The sequence below is a fragment of the Aquarana catesbeiana genome, linkage group LG02, assembly GCF_042186555.1.
Source record: "Aquarana catesbeiana isolate 2022-GZ linkage group LG02, ASM4218655v1, whole genome shotgun sequence".
NCBI classification, from domain to species: Eukaryota; Metazoa; Chordata; class Amphibia; order Anura; family Ranidae; genus Aquarana; species Aquarana catesbeiana.
This window is the reverse complement of record NC_133325.1, coordinates 776,823,427-776,846,685: the sequence shown is the minus strand read 5'-3', so window position 1 is coordinate 776,846,685 and position 23,259 is coordinate 776,823,427. Positions and strand designations below refer to the sequence as shown.

At 45.8% G+C, this 23,259-nt stretch overlaps 1 protein-coding gene across 1 annotated transcript in view; it reads left to right on the top strand.

The window, feature by feature from the left end:
• Positions 1-23,259, top strand: part of TMEM39A (transmembrane protein 39A) — an 85,428-nt gene that overhangs the window by 38,327 nt on the left and 23,842 nt on the right. Inside the window, 6 exon segments of the mRNA XM_073617382.1 lie at positions 7,757-7,947; positions 14,002-14,029; positions 14,031-14,225; positions 16,643-16,726; positions 21,387-21,541; positions 22,648-22,996. Coding sequence (XP_073473483.1) covers positions 7,832-7,947; positions 14,002-14,029; positions 14,031-14,225; positions 16,643-16,726; positions 21,387-21,541; positions 22,648-22,996 — 927 coding nt within the window. The 5' untranslated portion in view covers positions 7,757-7,831.

The following is a 23,259-nucleotide window of genomic DNA, read 5'->3' as shown; positions in this document are numbered from 1 at the left end:
AAAATGTATGGCATGCAGCACTTTTTTCAGCACCTAACACAGCATCACTGTGGTGTGAACTGACATCGGAAACGAGGCCTTGTCTTTGCGATGGTACTGCACTGAAAATAGCTGCCAGCAAAGCTCCATTGAATCTGGTGTGAATGAGCTCTGTATGCATACAGTCTTTGTTTTATATGTCTAATACATGATAAATACACAAGGATTCCCAGAGCTCTGTGGTTTATCAAAAGTGAAAGCAGAGGAGACATTGCCAGCTTTGAGGCTAGATATATCTATTTGAAACCTCACTTGAAGTTGGTCAATGTTCTGGAAATGTTATAGATAGGCAACTCCTATCCTCACTTATTGATTAGTGGTTCCAAATTATTAAGCTACTGCAGTAGGGAACAGGCACAAAAGATATACTCAGCATGTTTCCAAATAACTTGTTTATTTGACGAAATTGAAATTTCGCATGCCGTCGGCACAATGGCAGCGGTGGGCAAATGGGCATACCTGTACGTCCCCTTTAAGAGCCGGGGATAGCAGGTGCGCGCCCACCGTGTACAGCGTGACCAAGCCCATGGGACCAGCGGACTCGATGTCTGCCGGTCTCCCAACGATCGTGTCACGGAGCCTCAGAATGGGGAAGTGCATTTCCCCGTTCTGGCTTGTGTTATGACAGAGATCACTGCTCCCTGTCATCGGGAGCGGTGATCGCTGTCATGTGACTTGAAGCCCCCCCCTCACTGTTAGAATCACTCCCTAGGACACACTTAACCCCTTCATCGCCCCCAGGGGTTAACCCCTTGACTGCCAGTGTCATTTACACCATAATCAGTGCATTTTTATAGCACTGATCGCTGTATAAATGACAATGGTCCCAAAATAGTGTCAAAATCGCAGATCACCGCCATTACTAATATTAAAAAAATTAAAAATAAAAATGCCATAAAACTATCCCCTATTTTGTAGACGCTATAACTTTTGCGCAAACCAATCAATATACGCTTATTGCGTTTTTTTTTGTTTTTTACCAAAAATATGTAGAAGAATACATATCGGCCTAAACTGAGAAAAAACTGTTTTTTTTATATATTTTTGTGGGATATTTATTAAAGCAAAAAGTAAATAATACGTTTTTTTCAAAATTGTCGCACTTTTTTGTTTATAGCGCAAAAAATAAAAACCGCAGAGGTGATCAAATTCCACCAAAAAAAAGCTCTATTTGTGGAAAAAAAAGGACATCCATTTTATTTGGGTGCAACGTCGCACGACCGCGCAATTGTCAGTTAAAATGACGCAGTGCCGAATCTCAAAAAGTGCTCTGGTCAGGAAGGGGGTAAAATCTTCCAGGGCTGAAGCGGTTAATACTACAGTTGTATTTTTATGGTAACAAGGGGCGTAACATAGGCAGGCTAAATTCTAATCAGGACTTGAAAGAATACAAACTGAATGAAAACATTATTGGTGCCTTGTGCACGTTGAGTGCAGTGTGCAATACATAGGCAAACATACAAAATAGAATACAATTTCCTTAACGCCCAATAATAGTCGCTGCTCTTACAGCTTGAGTTACTGATCTCCGTAAACAGGCTCAGATCTGCTAGCAGTAATAGGGAGGAGGAATAATGTATGAATTCTTCTGTAGCTCATGAACCATTTGCGTCCCAGGAAAAAAGTTTATAATTTTAGTGGGATTCTCTGAAACCTTTCTTTTGAGTCTTACTTTAGGCCTGGGTTCACACTGGCACGACACGACTGTTGTACGACTATAATCCTACTTTGCCCCTGCAACATCGGTCCTACATCAGCCTTACTTGAATATACAGGATAAGATTTTGCTCCGACTTTGACTAGTCCTTTGACCAATCAAAACAATCCCAGTGTGACATAAATTCCTTTTACTGCTGCTCTAATTACCATGTCGGATGTCACAAGTCGGATGGTTAGGACAAGGATCCTACTTTGATCCAACTTCAGTGATATTCAATTGGCTGAAGTAGGATCAAAGTCAGACCAAAGTAGTGCAGGGATCATTTTCAAGGTCGGACCGACTAGTGTTGACAGTTGTACGACTTTCGGATCCGACTTTGAACCCCGACAATACCAGGCACTGTGTCTCTTATGAATCTTTAGGGGGAACTCCACGCACAATGTAAAAAAAAACTGCATGGGCCCCCCCCCAAGAGCATACCAGGACCTTCGGTCTGGTCTGGATTTTCAGGGGAACCCCCATGCCAAAAGAATGGCGTTGGGGTCCCCCCAAAATCCATACCAGACCCTTATCTGAGCACACAGCCTGGTAGGTCAGGAAAGTGTGTGGGGACGAGCGAGCGACGCCCCCCCCCGAACCATACTAGGCCACATGCCCTCAACATGGGGGGTGGGTGCTTTGAGTCATGTTGATGAAGACAAGGGCCTCTTCCCGACAACCCAGGCCATTGGTTGTCAGGGTCTGTGGGGGGGGCTTATTGGAATCTGGAAGCCCCCTTTAACAAGGGGGGGCCCCCAGATTCCAGCCCCCCACCCTATGTGAATGAGTATGGGATACATTGTACTCTTACCCATTCACCTAAAAAAAAATGTCAAAAATAAAACACATTACACAAGTTTTTAAAGTAATTTACTAAGGCAGCTCTGTCATCTCTTTCGATTTCTTCTCCCCTCTCCGGCTCGTCTGCCTCCTCCGCTCACGTCTTCTGCCTCTGCCGGCTCTTCTCTGCTGATGTCTTTTAGCCCTCTCCGGTTCTTCTCTGTCGGTCTGCTGTCTTCTCCACTGTCCGGGTCTTCTCCGCTATCTTCATGCTCTTTTGCCGGGTTTTCTGTGCTGTCTTCTCCCTCTGTTCTTCTTCTGATGGTGACTCAACGCTCTCTCCCGCTCTAATGCTGGGTGCACGGTGTGCCACTACTTATATTGGCATGGGGCGGGGTCACCCTGTGATGGCATTCGGAGGCTCCATCCCTTATAACGTCACAGCCAGAATGTTATAAGAACGTGCCCAGCTTTCGTTTACCATAATCAACCCTAATTAACTGTCTTCCCCATAGCTAATATTTTCCTTTTTTTATTTTTTTAAAATTTTTATCCATTAATATTAAAATAATTAATTTGTATGCCTTCCTGTAAATTCTTTTTTTTCTAATGTTGCGATAAAAAAACCATGCATTTTATTTGTAAATAACTTTGCAATGCTTTCTACCAGAACCATTGATTACTGCTGATCTTCGATCATGTATGGATCTGTCTCCCAGGTTCCAACTATCAGTTAATCTAAAGCTGGCCATACTCAACGAGAATTTGGTTCAAAATCTTTTTGTTTTAAGAATAGCCGTTCAATTTTCGAATCATTAGTGGGGGTCAAATCAACGCCCGTTTTCGACTGCAGTCACATGAAAACTAAAGTCAAAGGAGCAGGATGGAAAACTACTTTTTGGAATTAACTAATTTGTTACAGTACATGTGGTTTTCATTTGGGAAATTTTCCATTCATTCCAAAATGGAATGCTAAAAGCAAACAACATTTCAAACATTCAAATGACACTTGTTAAGTCATCGAATATACTGAGAGTTTTGTGGGGGTTTTTTTTACACATTTTTGTGTGAATTTTCGATCTACTAGCTTATGGCTGGCTTAAACAAGAGTTCCACCCAAAAGTGGAAGCTCCGCTTATCAGCTCCCCCCCCCCCCCCTCCAGTGCCATATTTGGCACCTTTCAGGGGGGAGTGGGTACCTGTTTTTGACAGATACCTGTCCCCACTTCTAAGAGATCTTGCCCCCTCTGATGCCACGTGACGTCAGCGGAAGGCGGGGTCACCGTTTACGTCACCGAGTGGCCCTTCCCTCAGCTATGTAACGGCTGTTACTGAGAAGAAGTGTCACTCTGTGGGAGCCTCCGATGGTGGTGGAGCTGTTGCGGGTTTTTTTTTTTCGTCTCGTCAGGCAACGCAAGATGGATCTACATCGTGGGACATTTTTATTTTTTTAATAAAGGACTTCTCCCAAAGTGTCTCCCGTCTTTTTTACTATTTTTGACACTTTTTTTTTGTGAAATGGTAAGGGTACAATGTACCCGTTACCAATTCACATAGGGGCGGGATCTGGGGGTCCCCTTGTTTAAAGAGGGCTTCCAGATTCCTATAAGCAGACCCCCACAACCATCGGGCAAGGGTTGTGGAAATGAGGCCCTTGTCCCCATCAACATGGGGACAAGGTGCTTTGGGGGGCTACTCCAAAGCACCCCCCCTTTATGTTGAGGGCATCTGGCCTGGTACGGTTCAGGAGGGGGGGGCGCTCTTTTCCTGCGGCCTGCCAGCTTGCGTGCTTGCTTAAGGGTCTGGTATGGATTTTGGGGGGACCCCTACGCCATTTTTAAAAAAATAATTGGCACAGGGTTCCCCTTAATTTCCATACCAGACATGAAGGGCCTGGTATGACTTTTGGGGGGACCCCCATGCAATTTTTTTAAACATTTTTGGTTTGGGGTTCCCCTTAATATTCATACCAGACCCAAAGGGCCTGGTTATGGACTGGGGGGGAACCCATGCTGTTTTTTTCAATGACTTTGATCTATATTGCCGAGGCCCGACAATGCATTACAGCCGTGATCAGTTTTAAATTACTTTTTTCCTTTTAGAAATGTAATTTTGCTGTGGTACTGTTCTAAACACGGTAAAACTGCGCCAATTTACAGGAATACTATAGACACCCCCCAGGCACGATATTTAAAGGAATATTTCATTTTTATTGTTTCACTTTAAGCATTATTAAAATCACTGCTTCCGAAAAAGCAGCCATTTTTACAACTTTTTTTTGCATTGATACATGTCCCCTGGGGCAGGACCCGGGTCCCCAAATACTTTTTATGGCAATAACTTGCATATAAGCCTTTAAAATTGGCACTTTTGATTTTTCATGTTCATGTCCCATAGACTTTAACGGTGTTCGTCCAAAGTTTTTGCCGGTTCGCATGTTCTGGTACGAACTGAACCGGGGGGTGTTCAGCTCATCCTTACCGGGGACCTCCTGTAATGTGAAAGATGTTACGCTGCAAGAATCGTGATGTTTATTCTAAGCAAAAAGATTGTGATTCTCATTTTAGCCAGAATCGTGCAGCTCTAGTCTCAATATTTAAAAGTCAGCAGCTACAGTATGTGTAGCTGCTGACTTTTAATTTTTTTGCCAGGGAATGGCGGAACTACGCTTTAAATTTAGTTCCAGGGGAGGCAAAAGGGTTCTTGAGATTTACTGCTCCTTAGCTAAAACTAGACATAGGCAAAAGTGATAAATCTGAGTCAGGCAGGCCATTTATTATGCAATTTGCAGCAAAGAAAATCGCTCAGTTCCCCCATCAACACAGTCCCATGGAGATATTGTGTTCTCCTGGTGGGGGGGGGGGTTCGGTGTGGGAGCCATGCTTGCCAGGAGAACACAGTGATTACTGCTAGCGGCTATAGCTGCTGGCAATAATCACATGCTAGAAATCCGACATGCTGGTTGTACCCAGATCGATCGATGAATTGACTTGGGTACAGTCAGCCTGCCCATACATAATTGAATCTCTGCCGGTCCCTGCTGAACCGGCCAAGATTTAATCCATCTATGGCTGGATTTATAGATTTGAAGGGTAAGGGATAAAGTTAGGAACAAAAGCGGGTGGGGTCAGAGGGTTGGAGTTGGGTCTTGAACATCTTATGGTTGGAACTTTGACAAAATAATCGTTAACCCCAACAGTGTGCCATTGAATTCAGTTGGGGGATAATGATAAATCCAAATTTTCTTGAACTTAGAGATGGGATCTTTGAGCTCCACCATCATTTTTCGAATTGAGGAGAGACCTATTCATTTTCTGTTTTGCTTGGCCTATGATAGGTGTTGATGAATACCATGCTTTTGCTAGAACCTGTTTAGCCACCGTGAAAAGAAATGTCGGTAAATTAAATTGGTTATTAGTACAGAGTTTAGGTTTCAAGTTTAATAAAGCTTCTCTTAGGTTTTTTGGACTACCTATTCCCATTAGTGTATAGAGCAGGGTTTCTTGCCTGGGGTTCCTCCGTAGTTTGCTAGGGGTTTTTTGAGGGTTCCTCTGTAGGTTTCTAGGGGTTCCTTGGGGGTTCCTCTAGAGGTGGCTAGGGGTTCCTTGAGGGTTCCTCCAGAGGTGGCTAGGGGATCCTTGAGGGTTCCTCCAGAGGTGGCTAGTGGTTCCTTGAGGGTTCCTCCAGAGGTAGCTAGGGGATCCTTGAGGGTTCCTCCAGAGGTGGCTAGGGGATCCTTGAGGCTTCCTCCAGAGGTGGCTAGGGGTTCCTTGAGGGTTCCTCCAGAGGTGGCTAGGGGTTCCTTGAGGGTTCCTCCAGAGGTGGCTAGGGGATCCTTGAGGGTTCCTCCAGAGGTGGCTAGGGGATCCTTGAGGGTTCCTCCAGAGGTGGCTAGGGGTTCCTTGAGGGTTCCTCCAGAGGTGGCTAGGGGTTCCTTGAGGGTTCCTCCAGAGGTGGCTAGGGGTTCCTTGAGGGTTCCTCCAGAGGTGGCTAGGGGTTCCTTGAGGGTTCCTCCAGCGTGGCTAGGGGTTCCTTGAGGGTTCCTCCAGAGGTGGCTAGGGGTTCCTTGAGGGTTCCTCCAGAGGTGGCTAGGGGTTTCCCGAGGGTTCCTCCAGAGGTTGCTAGGGGTTTCCCGAGGGTACCTCCAGAGGTTGCTAGGGGTTTCCCGAGGGTACCTCCAGAGGTTGCTAGGGGTTTCCCGAGGGTACCTCCAGAGGTTGCTAGGGGTTTCCCGAGGGTACCTCCAGAGGTTGCTAGGGGTTTCCCGAGGGTACCTCCAGAGGTTGCTAGGGGTTTCCCGAGGGTACCTCCAGAGGTTGCTAGGGGTTTCCCGAGGGTTCCTCCAGAGGTTGCTAGGGGTTTCCCGAGGGTTCCTCCAGAGGTTGCTAGGGGTTTCCCGAGGGTTCCTCCAGAGGTTGCTAGGGGTTTCCCGAGGGTTCCTCCAGAGGTTGCTAGGGGTTTCCCGAGGGTTCCTCCAGAGGTTGCTAGGGGTTTCCCGAGGGTTCCTCCAGAGGTTGCTAGGGGTTTCCCGAGGGTTCCTCCAGAGGTTGCTAGGGGTTTCCCGAGGGTTCCTCCAGAGGTTGCTAGGGGTTTCCCGAGGGTTCCTCCAAAGGTTGCTAGGGGTTTCCCGAGGGTTCCTCCAGAGGTTGCTAGGGGTTTCCCGAGGGTTCCTCCAGAGGTTGCTAGGGGTTTCCCGAGGGTTCCTCCAGAGGTTGCTAGGGGTTTCTTGAGCAATGAGAGATTTCTGCACTCAGATAAGTTCCCACTGACACTCTTGATCTTTTTATCTATCTGTAAAAGGGTAATTCTTCCCAATGGCTACAAGTATCAATAGCACCCTTCCCACTGACCATCACACTAATGTATCAAGAGTTGTAGATATAGTAATTTTTAGTAGAAGTTCCCTGAGACCAGAAAGTTATTTCAAGGATTCCTCTGTGTTGAAAAGGTTGAGAAAGGCTGGTCTAGAGCAATTGACAATGCAGGCAGGCAATAGGCAGTCATGGACAAACTGTTGTCACCCTCAAGCAGGAAGAGCCCAAACATGGACCTTCATAACATGATCACCAGGTATTTTAGTAAAACCTAAAGATTTAAAAAAATAATGTAAATGACATTTGAAACAATACCATGAAAGGTTGAGATTTTAGTGTTTAGGTTTATAATGGCATTCTGTTACTACCATGGGGTCTTGCCATGTTGACGCTCTTTTTTTTTTTTTGTTCTCTCTCTCTGCAGAGCAGAAAACGGCGTTGCCCTGTATTCCCGGCCTCGGAGTGGAGCTGACTGCTGGACACGGACTGGCACCTTGTCATGCCCGGTGGAAGAAGGGGTCCTAGTCGGCAGCAACTAAGCCGTTCCGCTTTGCCCTCTCTGCAGACTTTGGTTGGCGGCGGGTCTTGTGGCAATGGCACAGGGCTGAGGAACAGGTGAGTCCTGCAGGCTGGACGTGGGAAGAACTGACATTTCTTCATGTTTACCCAACAGTTAGACACATGGGGGGCATCCTTTTAAGATTATGTTGCATGGATGGTATACATTCAAATAGCCCTTCATGGACTTGCAAGTCAGACCTCTTATAACCGTAAACATCTGGACTCCAATTTTCCCTTCAGTCTTGCAGTTGTACAGACTACCCTTACTCTGATTCCACTGCACACTGTGAGCTTCTCACAGAGTGCATTAGAAGCTGCAACAAGTCAGATAGAGCCTGCCTCCTTTCCTAGCATTCCTTTGTCTAGACTTTACTCGCCAATCTGACTGTCCCTGGCCCGCTCCTTTCATTAATTGGATATGGACTCAGTATCAGATGTGGGCGTTGCCTAGGGCAGTCTGGCATCCTAATACTGCCTTCCTAGAAACGCCCACTCTTCCAGACTGACTTCCACCCATCAAGGCATTTTGATATTTGCATAACTCATCCCAAGAGCCAGCCCACTGCTTGTATCAGGGCTGAGTTCTCTTGAGAGGAGTACTGAGTCAGGGTGCTGTGATGTTTTCAGGATGTACAGAATCTTGCCAGCCCCTCCTACCAGCCATGATCTGCATGGAGAAGCACAGAGACCCAGTGATGATGTCACTGGATATAAATATAAGGTATGTGATGAAAGCCGAAAGGTTTTATTTAAAAATGTCATAAGCAGTGTTGATGGGGGTGAGGAGGAACCAGGGCAAGCAAGATATAACCAGATTAAATTTTCAGCTTTAAGCCTTCTTTCCCCCCCCCCCTCTGACCTCTGTCGTGTGTTTGAAGTTCTCTTTTAAAGCTTCAATTTCCAGTGTTTGTGGATAAGAATTTTCTTTGGAATACGGCTTTGAAGTTCTAACTTTCATCTCAAGTCGGGCATGACCTTTAAATCACACGAAGATGTAAAACTATGTGGCCTGGTTAATAGATTCCCTCTAAGAGCACCTGTCATAAGCTCAATGTGGACCAAATACCTATCATTTTAATAGGTTGCCCATACATCTTTAGTGTGCATTAGTCCAGATATTTATGAAAATACAGACTTTAAAGGGAGATTTAAATGGTTCTAGGTCAGTTTGTTTAAATAGTTTTTAAGCTTTTAATGTTTTTAGATTTTATTTTATTTTTTTCCGTGTAAAAAAAAAAAAAAATTCTGCATATATAAACTTCTGAAATCATCATGACACTGGTGTCACAAAGCATAAAATTGTTTGCCTTTAGACTCTCTCTCTCACTGATTGTACATGTGTGTAGTATAGTCTGTGGTGTTGATTTACTAAAACTGGAGGAGTGCAAAATCTGGTGCAGCTCTGCATAGAAACCAATCAGCTTTCAATTTTTTTTTCTTTTTTTGTCAACGTTTAAAGTGTTAACCTAAAAAGAAAGAAAAATGTATCCTGCTCTTTTAAAGTGTGCTATATAGCACAGTGCTTGTGCTGTGTAATTTGGCCCCCTGTAATACCTGGCTGATCCTGCCTGGCTATGCCCTCCCCTCTGTAAACTGACCACAGTGTATCATGGCTGCTGAGCCCTGACCCCGTGGTCAGTTCACGTGCCTCGGTCATCCGCAGCTCTCCTCTCTGTCTCCTGTGTCCTCTGTCGTCCTCCCCCTCCCCTCCCTGCTTGTCAGCTCTTGCCAATCCCCCCGCAATACCCCTTTAGGCAATACACACAATTCTCCTCTGTTATAAAGCCTCCTATGCTAGAGTGTATGTTTTATGTAATAAGGATGCCTATTTCCACCTGAATTCACAGCGCCGATCGGCAGTCACGTGACTCCTCGAGGCTCCCCTCCTCCCCGCCTGAATTCTCAGGTCTCTCGCCTCCTCTCCTCCCCTCGGATTGACATCAGAGGGGCAATCTTGGCCCCTTCCGCTCTAGCTGTCAGACGGGGAGAGAGAGCCTCCAAGAGTCATGTGACCGCAGATCGACCATGTGAATTCAGGTAGAAATAGGCATTTTTTTTTTTTTTTTTTTATATATAAAGAACTACTCTGCAGCATAGGAGGCTTCATAACAGAGGGGAATTGTGTGTAGTTTATAAAGTGGCGTAACAACCACTTTAAAGTAGAACTATATGCAAAACTTATTTTTTTAATTTTGGATAGAGCAAGGGAGGGTTATAACTCCTGCAAATTTTTTTTCCGCCATCTTTGTCCCATTGCGAAGATTTCCCTTCACTTTCTGTCCCATAGCCAAACAGGAACTGAGGGGAAAATTAAGGGAATTCCCCCAGGTCACCAGAACTCCCCATTTGGAAGATTTCCCCTCCATTACTTTTCTGAGGACAACCCTAAATTTGGGATTTTCATTTACTTTCACTTTCAATGATGATGCCATATAGAGAGGCAGGTGAATCTCCTTAACGGGAGCACAGACATCAATAAAAACTGACAGGCGTTCTAATCCCTCTCCACTCCATCCAAAACTAGAAATATTTTTTGCCTTTTAGCTATACTTTAATTGAACAAGCTGAAGTTAGAAGCTGATTGGATATCATGTACCGCTGCACCAGATTTTGCGCTCTCCAGTTTTATAAAATCAACCCCTGTGTGTTCTGTAAATCTCAGACTCTTTTTTTTCAACAGTGAAGCTAAGGAGAGCCTGGAAAATGTAAAAAAGGAGCAGAGGGCTCCACCTGGTGGCTAGATATGGAAATATAAATTATATTTAGCGAAATAGGAAAAGATAATAGAAATTTGTAATTTGTTTTTTTCTTTTTTTTCTGGCCATAGTAAAGAAAATGGGCACAAAACACTACAGTCCTTTATAAGGTAAAGTTGAGTGTTAGGCTGACGATCTTGCTTTGTTCCCCTGTCGCTCCAATCTGATTGTTTTTCTGACCTTTGGATATTGGTCATAGAGAAATTTAATCATCTAAATGCATTGCATTCGAAAGCTTTTAATGCCTAAATTTAGATAACGTCATTACAATGGACAGCACTTAAGTTTAATGCAAAGTGTCCCTTGTGCTGTTGGCCAGACTCTCTTATGGTTGACCCCAAACCCCTCAATCCCACGTGTGTTGATAAATTCACTGGGCCTGTCACAGGCACTTATCAAAGAGTGTTGACTATGCCTGCCCTTTCCACCCCCTTCTCCGTTCCATTAATGAAAAGTGCAGATGAATGAAAGGTCTGCCTCCTCCATTATATAAGACGCTTTTTAAACTTTCATTCATGACAGCTTGTGACCTGTGATTAACTACAGCTTATCACATGGTACAGGGTGCAGTGATCGGCCTAGGTACCATGTGATAGCTGTGGGCCAATCACAATAGTAATCAAAACAGTCATAAATGAGTCGCTTTAGGAACGGCCCCTTCCATTGGGGGTCGCTGTAGAAGTGGCCCCTTCCATTGGGGGTCGCTTTAGGAGCGGCCCCTTCCATTGGTGGTCGCTGTAGGAGCGGCCCCTTCCATTGGTGGTCGCTGTAGGAGCGGCCCCTTCCATTGGTGGTCGCTGTAGGAGCGGCCCCTTCCATTGGTGGTCGCTGTAGGAGCGGCCCCTTCCATTGGTGGTCGCTTTAGGAGCGGCCCCTTCCATTGGTGGTCGCTTTAGGAGCGGCCCCTTCCATTGGTGGTCGCTTTAGGAGCGGCCCCTTCCATTGGTGGTCGCTTTAGGAGCGGCCCCTTCCATTGGTGGTCGCTTTAGGAGCGGCCCCTTCCATTGGTGGTCGCTTTAGGAGCGGCCCCTTCCATTGGTGGTCGCTTTAGGAGCGGCCCCTTCCATTGGTGGTCGCTTTAGGAGCGGCCCCTTCCATTGGTGGTCGCTTTAGGAGCGGCCCCTTCCATTGGTGGTCGCTTTAGGAGCGGCCCCTTCCATTGGTGGTCGCTTTAGGAACGGCCCCTTCCATTGGTGGTCGCTTTAGGAGCGGCCCCTTCCATTGGTGGTCGCTTTAGGAGCGGCCCCTTCCATTTGGTGGTCGCTGTAGGAGTGGCCCCTTCCATTGGTGGTCGCTTTAGGAGCGGCCCCTTCATTGGTGGTCGCTTTAGGAGCGGCCCCTTCCATTGGTGGTCGCTTTAGGAGCGGCCCCTTCCATTGGTGGTCGCTTAGGAGCGGCCCCTTCCATTGGTGGTCGCTTTAGGAGCGGCCCCTTCCATTGGTGGTCGCTTTAGGAGCGGCCCCTTCCATTGGTGGTCGCTTTAGGAGCGGCCCCTTCCATTGGTGGTCGCTTTAGGAGCGGCCCCTTCCATTGGTGGTCGCTTTAGGAGAGGCCCCCTTTAATTGGTGGTCGCTTTAGAGCGGCCCCTTCCATTGGTGGTCGCTTTAGGAGCGGCCCCTTCCATTGGTGGTCGCTTTAGGAGCGGCCCCTTCCATTGGTGGTCGCTTTAGGAGCGGCCCCTTCCATTGGTGGTCGCTGTAGGAGCGGCCCCTTCCATTGGTGGTCGCTGTAGGAGCGGCCCCTTCCATTGGTGGTCGCTGTAGGAGCGGCCCCTTCCATTGGTGGTCGCTTTAGGAGCGGCCCCCTTCCATTGGTGGTCGCTTTAGGAGCGGCCCCCTTCCATTGGTGGTCGCTTTAGGAGCGGCCCCTTCCATTGGTGGTCGCTTTAGGAGCGGCCCCTTCCATTGGTGGTCGCTTTAGGAGCGGCCCCTTCCATTGGTGGTCGCTTTAGGAGCGGCCCCTTCCATTGGTGGTCGCTGTAGGAGCGGCCCCTTCCATTGGTGGTCGCTGTAGGAGCGGCCCCTTCCATTGGTGGTCGCTGTAGGAGCGGCCCCTTCCATTGGTGGTCGCTGTAGGAGCGGCCCCTTCATTGGTGGTCGCTGTGAGCGGCCCTTCCATTGGTGGTCGCTGTAGGAGCGGCCCCTTCCATTGGTGGTCGCTGTAGGAGCGGCCCCTTCCATTGGTGGTCGCTGTAGGAGCGGCCCCTTCCATTGGTGGTCGCTGTGAGCGCCCCTTCATGGGTCGCTGTAGGAGCGGCCCCTTCCATTGGTGGTCGCTGTAGGAGCGGCCCCTTCCATTGGTGGTCGCTGTAGGAGCGGCCCCTTCCATTGGTGGTCGCTGTAGGAGCGGCCCCTTCCATTGGTGGTCGCTTTAGGAGCGGCCCCTTCCATTGGTGGTCGCTTTAGGAGCGGCCCCTTCCATTGGTGGTCGCTTTAGGAGCGGCCCCTTCCATTGGTGGTCGCTTTAGGAGCGCCCCCTTCCATTGGTGGTCGATTTAGGAGCGGCCCCTTCCATTGGTGGTCGCTTTAGGAGCGGCCCCTTCCATTGGTGGTCGCTTTAGGAGCGGCCCCTTCCATTGGGGGTCGCTTTAGGAGCGCCCTTCCATTGGGGGTCGCTTTAGGAGCGGCCGCTTCCATTGGGGTCGCATTAGGAGCGGCCCCTTCCATTGGGGGTCGCTTTAGGAGCGGCCCCTTCCATTGGGGGTCGCTTTAGGAGCGGCCCCTTCCATTGGGGGTCGCTTTAGGAGCGGCCCCTTCCATTGGGGGTCGCTTTAGGAGCGCCCCTTCCATTGGGGGTCGCTTTAGGAGCGGCCCCTTCCATTGGGGGTCGCTTTAGGAGCGGCCCCTTCCATTGGGGGTCAGTTTAGGTGGGAGATCAATATCCGCCATTGCTCAGAGAACTGAGCAGCCTCTGAAGGGTCCCTGGTTGAGAAATGCTGATCTAACTAGTAGGGTATAAAATCACAAAAAGAGAGAACATACCAGTCTTGTGCATTACCTTTTATCACACGTTATAATTACAGACGTGTAACTATCCATCACATCCCATAGACAGGACCTCCTCACGTCTCCATGCTTGCAGTGATCAATGAAAGTATTCACTTAGCAACATGTCAACAGTGAACCGCAGCTAATGTGTTTTGAGGGACATGAGGAACATGACATGAGATCTTGTTCCAAGTTGTTGACTCTGAAGGTACTGTAGGCAGAAAATGAGCATGGCAGACAGGCAGTTAGCATTTCAGAAGAAGTTATCAATGACAACCTAATCAATGACAACCTAATCAGTAGAAATGACCTCTAATTAATAAAACAGGACATATGACTTATGTGTAACTCTGCTTCTTTCTCAGGAATGGTAGTGCCGTTGGCCTATCTGCCCCCTCCGATAACTGCCTTGATAACTCCCGAACCCGTGCGTCACTGCCGTATCCCTGACCTGCCGCTGGACGGAAGTCTCCTCTTTGAGTTCCTCTTTTTTATCTACCTTCTTGTGTCACTCTTCATCCAGTACATCAATATATACAAGACCGTGTGGTGGTACCCATATAACCACCCTGCCTCCTGCACCTCCCTGGTGAGTCAGTGGGCAGTGAAATGAAACCATTCCAATGTACTGCATGCGAGGGTAGAAGAGGCAGACACTGTGCTTGGTCCACCCAGGGGATAGAAGGGTTTAGCGTCATTCTAAAAGGTTACCATTTAAATCTCTATAAATTTACATTTAGCAGAACTTCTCCCACATTAAAGCTGAATTCAGGAATGTAGCTCCTTTAAAAAATAAAATAAAAAATTAAGACACACTATGAAATAAATCCAAAGGGGTGCATGCCATCTCCTGGGCTCATCTCTCTATTATTTTAAATCTGATAGTCTTACTGCTCTCCCGAAGACAGCTGTCGCCGTATTCCAGTAGCCTGATGCTTCAGGTCTAAGCATCTTCAACATTTAGACTCAGCGCAGCTGCTGCGCCTGCCCCCCCCCTCCTGTCCAATCACAGAGGCCTTTGTGTTATGTGTACTCATTCACAAAATACAAAGGCTTCTCTGAATGGGCAGCAGAGCCCAGGAGAGGGCATGCACCTCCTTGGATTTATCTCATAGTGTGCCTTCAGGGAGGGGAGGTGCCTCTCTCTCTCCCTTTAGAGAAAACCAGTGTCCATGTATGCTCAGGCAAAGCCTTAAACTTGTCAGTTACAAATAATAGAGATAAGTTCAGGAGATGTAATTCATCTCCTTGGACTTAACCCCTAGTTGTGCCTTCTCTTTTACAAAGTGGCTGAAGTTTTAGAATCCAGCTTTAATGTTTAAAAATTTCTTATAGATTTTATTTTTATTTTCGAATTCACGAATTTCGTTCATAATGAATGACCCCAAAAAAACCCCAAAACGAATAAAAGGAAAACAAACACATTTTTCGGCAGTGCACATGTGTGGTGAAAAGTCCAAAAGGATTGAAAGGGAAACATTTTTCTTGAAAGGAAAAAATGCAGGAAAAACATATCAGTGTGAAAGGGCCCTAACTATGGGTTAGCTAAAGACCAACACAGCAGAGAGCAGCTTTCTTTGTCTGATAAAAACTTCCTTCTTATGATGCGAAAAGAAGGCTAGAGCTCCATCTTTTGGCTGAATAGAAGACTGCATTTCAATGTGTAAGACTTCAGAAAAAAGAGTTGAGCTTTCCAGTAAATATGAAGTCATGTGACCTGCTTGGTCCTCCTCTTCTCTGAGTTGGGTGGTCCTCAGTAATGTAGTGAGCAGCTTTAAAGTTGAACTACACTGCATCTGAACACCACAAACCAAAAACACTATTTAATGTATTGTTCATATTAAAAACAAACTTGCCTATCCATCCATGTCTCCATGCTTTATTTTGCTGAAAAACACCACCCCCCTAGCATTTCTGGCCATGGCCATCTTGAGTAAGGGCAGATGATTCATGTAGCATTTACTTCCTGGAATCCATCTGCCCTTAGCTCAGGCTTGCAGGCAGGAAGAGTGTATTTAGCTGAGAAAAACCCATCCTTCCCTCCTAAAGACTCCTGGGAAGTATGACCTCATTTGCCTAGGCCAGTGATGGAGAACCTTGGCACCCCAGATGTTTTGGAACTACATTTCCCATGATGCTCATGCACTCTGCAGTGTAGTTGAACATCATGGGAAATTTAGTTCCAAAACATCTGGGGTGCCAAGGTTCTCCATCACTGGCCTAGGTAATTGGAAAGCAGGAAGTAACTGAAGAAATGTAAAAAAATAAAAAAAGTTTTTTTCAATCTAATTTTATTGATTGTTTTTTTTTTTTTTTTTTTTTTTTTATTTAATTTACAAAACAGAAAACATTTCAACATCCTTCACTAAAGAAATACACATTGCACAAAACATATTACTATATATAAATTATAATATAATATAATTACTATATAAACCTATACAAACCCCCTTGCCCAAATAATGGCCTTGATTAATTAAGGTATTATTGGGATAAGTCCAACAATATATTCGCTTAGATGTTATGAAAAATAGATTGAATACTCTACCCGACTACAGGACCCTTAGAGAAGAATAATGCATATTAAATCTCCCTCACCCCAACTAAATTATAGTCTATGGCCACTACTCCCCCTCTTCCACTCCTGCAAGGATGTCAGACATACAAAACCACAATAAAAAAAAAAAAAAAAAGGGGGGGGGGGGGGGGTTACACTTTAAAACAAATATCTTCTTTCCTATCGATTTACTAATGCTAGCAGCATGAGGATTAAAAATAGTCAATGTTGATTCAGAGAGTGAAGTCCCACTTTGATATGGTTTTTGTCATTGCCACACTCCTACAGAGGTGTTCCCGGGTTTAGTTACATTTTAATTTGTAAACCTAAACAAACTACATGTACCAGAACCCAGTTGTCGTTTTTTGACTGTAGTACCTCTTTTAGGCACTAGGCTGCCATAAAGATTAGAGATGTTCACATTCAGATTTGTGTTTTTTATTCTGCAGAATTTCCATCTCATCGATTATCACCTGGCAGCTTTTATCACCGTCATGTTGGCCCGGCGACTTGTCTGGGCCCTTATTTCTGAGGTGAGTTCGCTCTCTCTCTCTCTCTCTCTCTCTCTCTCTCTCTCTCTCTCTCTCTCTCTCTCTCTCTCTCTCTCCCCCTCCCCCTCCCCCTCCCTCCCTTCCTCTTCCTCTTCCTCTCCCCCCCTCTCTCCTCCCCCCCCTCTCGCTCTCTCTCTCCCCCCCCCCTCTCGCTCTCTCTCTCCCCCCCCCCTCGCTCTCTCTCTCCCCCCCCCTCTCGCTCTCTCTCTCCCCCCCCCTCTCGCTCTCTCTCTCCCCCCTCTCGCTCTCTCTCTCCCCCCCCTCGCTCTCTCTCTCCCCCCCCTCTCGCTCTCTCTCTCCCCCCCCCTCTCGCTCTCGCTCTCCCCCTCTCGCTCTCCCCCTCTCGCTCTCCCCCTCTCGCTCTCCCCCTCTCGCTCTCCCCCTCTCGCTCTCCCTCTCGCGCTCTCCCTCTCGCGCTCTCGCGTTCTCCCTCTCTCTCTCTCCTTTTTATTGGTGTGCTGCTTTATTCCAATCCACCCTGTACTGCACAGCCTCAGATCAAGCAAGCACTGTCTGGCAATCAGAAGTTAAGACGGTTTTCACACCGAGCCGCCCATAGCAAAGCGGCGTTTTACTATCGGATTTGTGGTGCATTTCAGCCGCTAGCGGGGTGCTTTTACCCCCTGCTAGTGGCCGAGAAAGGGTTAAAACCGCCCACGATGCGCCGCAATAGCGGCGTTTTGCCGGCGGTATCCCAGCGCTGCCCCATTGATTTCAATGGGGAGCAGCGGTAAACACACCGCTCCTTCACCGCTCCAAAGAAACTGCTGCCAGGACTTTTCCTGATGTCCTGCCAGCGCAGCGCTCCGGTGTGAAAGCCCTCGGGCTTTCACACTGGAGACAATGGAGCAGCTGTTTGAGGGCGGATTGCAGGCGCTATATTTAACACTATAGTGCCTGCAAAACTCCCTCGGTGTGAAATGGATCTAAAGGGAATGTGTATTGTGTGTTGTTTTTTTTTTTTTTTTTTTTCCCCCTATATTAACCTCTTGCTGACTGCGTGACGCATATGTGCGGCAGCAGGGCAAGTGAGCTAACACTCTGTCCAGACTGCAGGAGGATAAAACGCAAAAGCCTTTTGTTTTTTTGTTTTTTCTTATATTGTATGAATAGCTCTGACAAGAGAGTACAAGTCAGTAATAAAAAAAAAAAAAGAAACTATCCCTCACAGGTAAGGCCCCTTTAACACTGCAGCGACTTAAAAGTCGTGCGATTTTGCTGCAATTTCAGGGACAACCTGTGTAAACTTGAGGTCTGTGGCCCTCAACTCATATCACAGTCGGACCAAAAAAGTACAGGGACTACTTTGAAGTCGCACAGATATGAACGGTACTCATTGGAAATCATGGGGTACGACTTGTCATGCGACTTTGCAGTCCTGAGTCGCAAGACAAGTCGCACAAGTCTAAGGCTGCACTCTTTTCACTATTCCAGAGGTCATTAACTGCTTCAGGTCCGCCCTATAGCAGTTTTACTTCTACAGGGCGACACCTGTGCACCAGATCACGTATGTACAGCATACACGATCTGACACTTCTGGGTAGGTGGTTGCGCATGCACACTGTCAGCGGAAGCTGATCGGCATCCACGGATCGTTAGGCAGATAGGCTAATTGCCGTTCTGTCTATGTAAACAAGGCAGATCGCTGTTCTGACAGGAGGAAAGGGATGGACTTTGTGTCCCTGCTAAGCAGGGACTAGAATCCATCTCTTCCCCTAGTAGAAACACCACACAGTTTAGTAAAACACTGGCTAGGAACACAATTAACCCTTTGATCACCCTCTGATGTTTAACCCTTCCCAGCCAGTGATATTAGTACAGTGACAGTGCATATTTTTAGCAAAGTGATCTGACATTGGTTCGCTGATCGCCGACATTACTAGTAAAATAAATTAAAATAAATTAAAATATCCCATAGTTTGTAGACGCTATAACTTTTGCGCAAACCAATCAATATACACTTTATTGGGATTTTTTTTTTTTTTACCAAAAATATGTAGCAGAATACATATTGGCCTAAATTTTATGAAGACATTGGATTTTTTTTTTTTAATTTTTTTATTGGACATGTTTTATAGCAGAATGTAAAAAATATTGTGTTTGTTTTTCTAAATTGTTTTTTTTTTTTTTTTTTTTTGTTTTTTTTTTTTTTTTATAGAGCAAAAAATTCAAAACGTAGAGGTGATCAACTGCCCACAAAAGAAAGCTCTATTTCTTGAGGAAAAAAAGGACATACATTTTATTCATGTACAATGTCGCACGACTGCAGAATTGTCAGTTAAAGTAACATTGTGCTGTATCGCAAAAAATGGCCTGGTCATGAAGGGGGGGGTAAATCTTCAGGAGATCAAGTGGTTAAAGGATAAAACTAAAAAAGCAACTTTTTGCTATAGTACTCGCCTTCAACCAGAGCTGTCCTCCACAGTAATCATTTTCTGCTCCTAGATGCCCTCCATTTACCGGGTTGCATGATTGCCAGCATCATTCAACCCGCTTCTTCGAGATCCCCGGCTGTCCTGGACCCGCTCCCATTCTGTGACTGGGTGGTGAAAGGAGAAGCAGCACAGTGATGAGCTAATTTCTCTGCCACTTTGCTCTCTTCTTCTATCGGCAAAAGGAGTTCCCCTAGCGGACTTTAAAGGCACATTTTTTAAGAAAATATTTTTAAAAAAAAGGGGTATGTAAAGTAGATAACAGTTTATTAGTTACAAAAAATAATCAAGTGAATCACATAGTTACAAAGTTAAAAACAAGGAATGCATTTCCATAAATAGAAGTTGATACCAATACATGTGCACCCGACGCGTTTCGGAGTTACTTATGCCTCCTTCTTCAGGGGTGATTGTAGGGTTTGCAACAAGAATTTTATTGGTATCTATGGATATAGGTTGTGCATTCCAGGACGAATTAAAAGAAACATAGATATGTTGACGTACTGCCCATCGGACACGCTCCCTGGTCGTGGTGTGTAGAACTTTAGTGAAGTATAGCAGGAGTATTCACATAGCCACTGTCAAGGTGGAAGTAGAGACGTATAAATATATAGGGTGGTTTTATTCTTCCTTCCAGTAGGAAGAAAGGCCCAAGGTTAGCGGGCATATGACAGTTTAGATCTGAGGTCACACTGGGGCCAAATGTGTATCCTGGTCCGCCTACAATAATGGGGGGCAGTAACTGGTGGTAAATATGGATCAGATGTGGTTCAAAAAGCAAGTGTCACAGCACCTCGCACCAAGAGCGTCCTGTCTGCAGCAGACAGGACGCTCTTGGTGCGAGGTGCTGTGACACTTGCTTTTTGAACCACATCTGATCCATATTTACCACCAGTTACTGCCCCCCATTATTGTAGGCGGACCAGGATACACATTTGGCCCCAGTGTGACCTCAGATCTAAACTGTCATATGCCCGCTAACCTTGGGCCTTTCTTCCTACTGGAAGGAAGAATAAAACCACCCTATATATTTATACGTCTCTACTTCCACCTTGACAGTGGCTATGTGAATACTCCTGCTATACTTCACTAAAGTTCTACACACCACGACCAGGGAGCGTGTCCGATGGGCAGTACGTCAACATATCTATGTTTCTTTTAATTCGTCCTGGAATGCACAACCTATATCCATAGATACCAATAAAATTCTTGTTGCAAACCCTACAATCACCCCTGAAGAAGGAGGCATAAGTAACTCCGAAACGCGTCGGGTGCACATGTATTGGTATCAACTTCTATATTTATGGAAATGCATTCCTTGTTTTTAACTTTGTAACTATGTGATTCACTTGATTATTTTTTGTAACTAATAAACTGTTATCTACTTTACATACCCCTTTTTTTTAAAATATTTTCTTAAAAAATGTGCCTTTAAAGTCCGCTAGGGGAACTCCTTTTGCTCTAAACTCGAATTTAGGATGTGGCACAACAAGTAGATAATTGATCGATCAAATATTTTGTTCTTCTTCTATCGGCATACTTCTTGTCAGCACATGTACTGATTTGCACCTTGTGTGGCTTCTCCACGTTGCAGTCTGGTCTGTTGCTGTACAGGGATTGCAGGAAGCGGTTATGAAGTCAAATTCAGCTGCTTTCACTGATTGCATTATAGTATATATTTAATGATGAATTGTGATTACAGAGCTGCAGTCATTTGAATATTTTTTATATCTACGTGGAAAAATAAGTGAAGGTCACTATGAGTTAAATCCAAGGAGCTGCATAGCATCCCCTTGGTTTACCTCTATTATTTACATCTGACAGGTTTATTTCTCTGCCGGAGAGTCACTCCAGGATTCGAGAGGAGACTATACCCACCCCTCCCCTCTGCTGCCCATTCACAGAAGCCTTTGTATTTTGTGAATGTGTTCATATAATACCAAGGCTTCTGTGAATGGGCAGAAGGAGGGGAGAGGCGGGCATAGCTGCTGCAACGATTCTCCTGTTTAGGATGCAGAGCTCAGAAGGATCAGTGTTGGGGGCCCGGAAAACTGCTATCATACTATAAACCTGTCAGATATAAATAATAAAGCTAAGCCCTGAAGGTGTCATGCACTTCGCTGGACTTGGAGCTCCTGAAATTCAGCTTTAAGTTTCAAGCTTCTCTTCCTGCGGCAGACTTTTTTGGCTAATTGTCGTTTCTCTTTCAGGCTTCTCAGGTAGGATCAACCTCCATGGTCCACTACAGCGCTTTGATCACCGCCCGCCTGGTCCTGCTCACGCTGTGCGGGTGGGTGTTCTGCTGGACCCTGGTCAACCTGTTCCGCAATCATTCAGTCTTGAACCTCTTGTTCTTGGGCTACCCGTGAGTTATTGTTACAACCTCTTCAGTGTGTGTGTGTGTGTCAGAGTGAGAGACAGAGGGAGACAGTGGGCCTAAATGATCAAGTATATGCAGTGCCTATAAAAAATATTTACCCTCGAGGACTTGTTTTATGGTCATAGAACATTGAGGCGGGGGGTTTAATTTCGTTTACGTGACACTAAAGTTCAGGATATATTGTCTGTGTTTTACTCCAGCCTTTACTAAAGTGAGAAGGTGATGAGTTGTTTTTGATTGTTATGACCATCATGCTTACCTATATGGCATAAAGTATATGGACCCTTCTCCAGTTCAGGTGTTTCCAAAGAAAGGTTCTATCTATGCTAAGGCATACAGAGTCATTTTAGACAATGGTGCCCTTCCAACCTTGTGGTAACAGTTTGGGGAAGGCCCTTTTCTGTTTTAGTATGACTGTGCCTCTGTGTACAAAGCCAGCTCCATAAAGACATCATTTGGTGTGGAGGAACTTGGGTGTCCTTCACAGAGCCCTGACCTCAACCTTACTGATCACCATCCATAAAGACATGGTTTGGTGTGGAGAAGCTTGGGTGGCCTTCACAGAACCCTGACTTCAACTCTACTAGTCACCATCCATAAAAACATAGTTTGATGAGTTTGTTGTGGAGAAACTTGGGTAGCCTTCACAGAACCCTGACCTCAACCCTAGTGATCACCATCTATAAAGACATTGACTAATTTGGTGTGGAGGAACTTGAGTGGCTTCTACAGAGTCCTGACCTCAACCCTACTGAACACCTTTGGAATGAATTGGGATGCCAAGTGTGAGGCAGGACTTCACTTCAAACCTTACCTCACAAACTCTTATGGCTGAATGGGTACAAATTCCCACAGACAAATTTAAACTTGTGGAAAGTCTTCCCAGAAGAGTGTGGGATGGTATAGCCACCAAGAGGGGACATTTACATATTAATGGCCATGGTTTTGTAATGGAATGTCCAACAAACTGATATAGTTGTGATTGTCAAGTGTCCGCCAATTGTTGGCCATTGTTTGGAAGTATTTTTTTGTTTCATTCTTTGTTTCATCTGTATTTATATCTCCCTTGTGTTTCCTCCATCTCTTTCCAGGTTCGGAGTCTACGTACCTCTTTGCTGCTTCCACCAAGACAACCGCTCCCAGCCTCTGCCCACGGATTGTGGATACCTCGTACAGGATTCATTGGTAGAGGACGGTGCTAATGACGTGGCCAGCCTTGTCAGACCCAAAGACTTTCTATCCCTCCTCCGGGAGTCCCTGAGAGAACAGTTCAATTCCCCCCCTTCTATCCCATCCCACAGCTGTCCGCTGTCCCCGGACCTCATACGTAACGAGGTGGAGTGTTTGAAAGCGGACTTCAACCGCAGGATTAAAGAAGTCCTGTTCAACTCCCTCTTTAGTGCCTACTACGTGGCGATTCTGCCACTGTGCTTTGTAAAAGTATGTTTTTTCATTTGTACTATTTACTTGTTTGTGCTTATCTATTAATAGAATATGGGCACAGTTTTTGTTTTATCCAGTTGTATAACATCCAAATAAAGGATATAACACCACCATGTCAGAAATTTTTTCTTAAAAATTCAAAAACAGAATAACTGAGTTGGAAAAAGGATCACCCCCCTCCTAAAAATGACTTGACTTTCAACTGTGATCAGCTGTGGTCATTTTGATTAATTCAGCATAAAAGAGATTTCCTGGAGCAT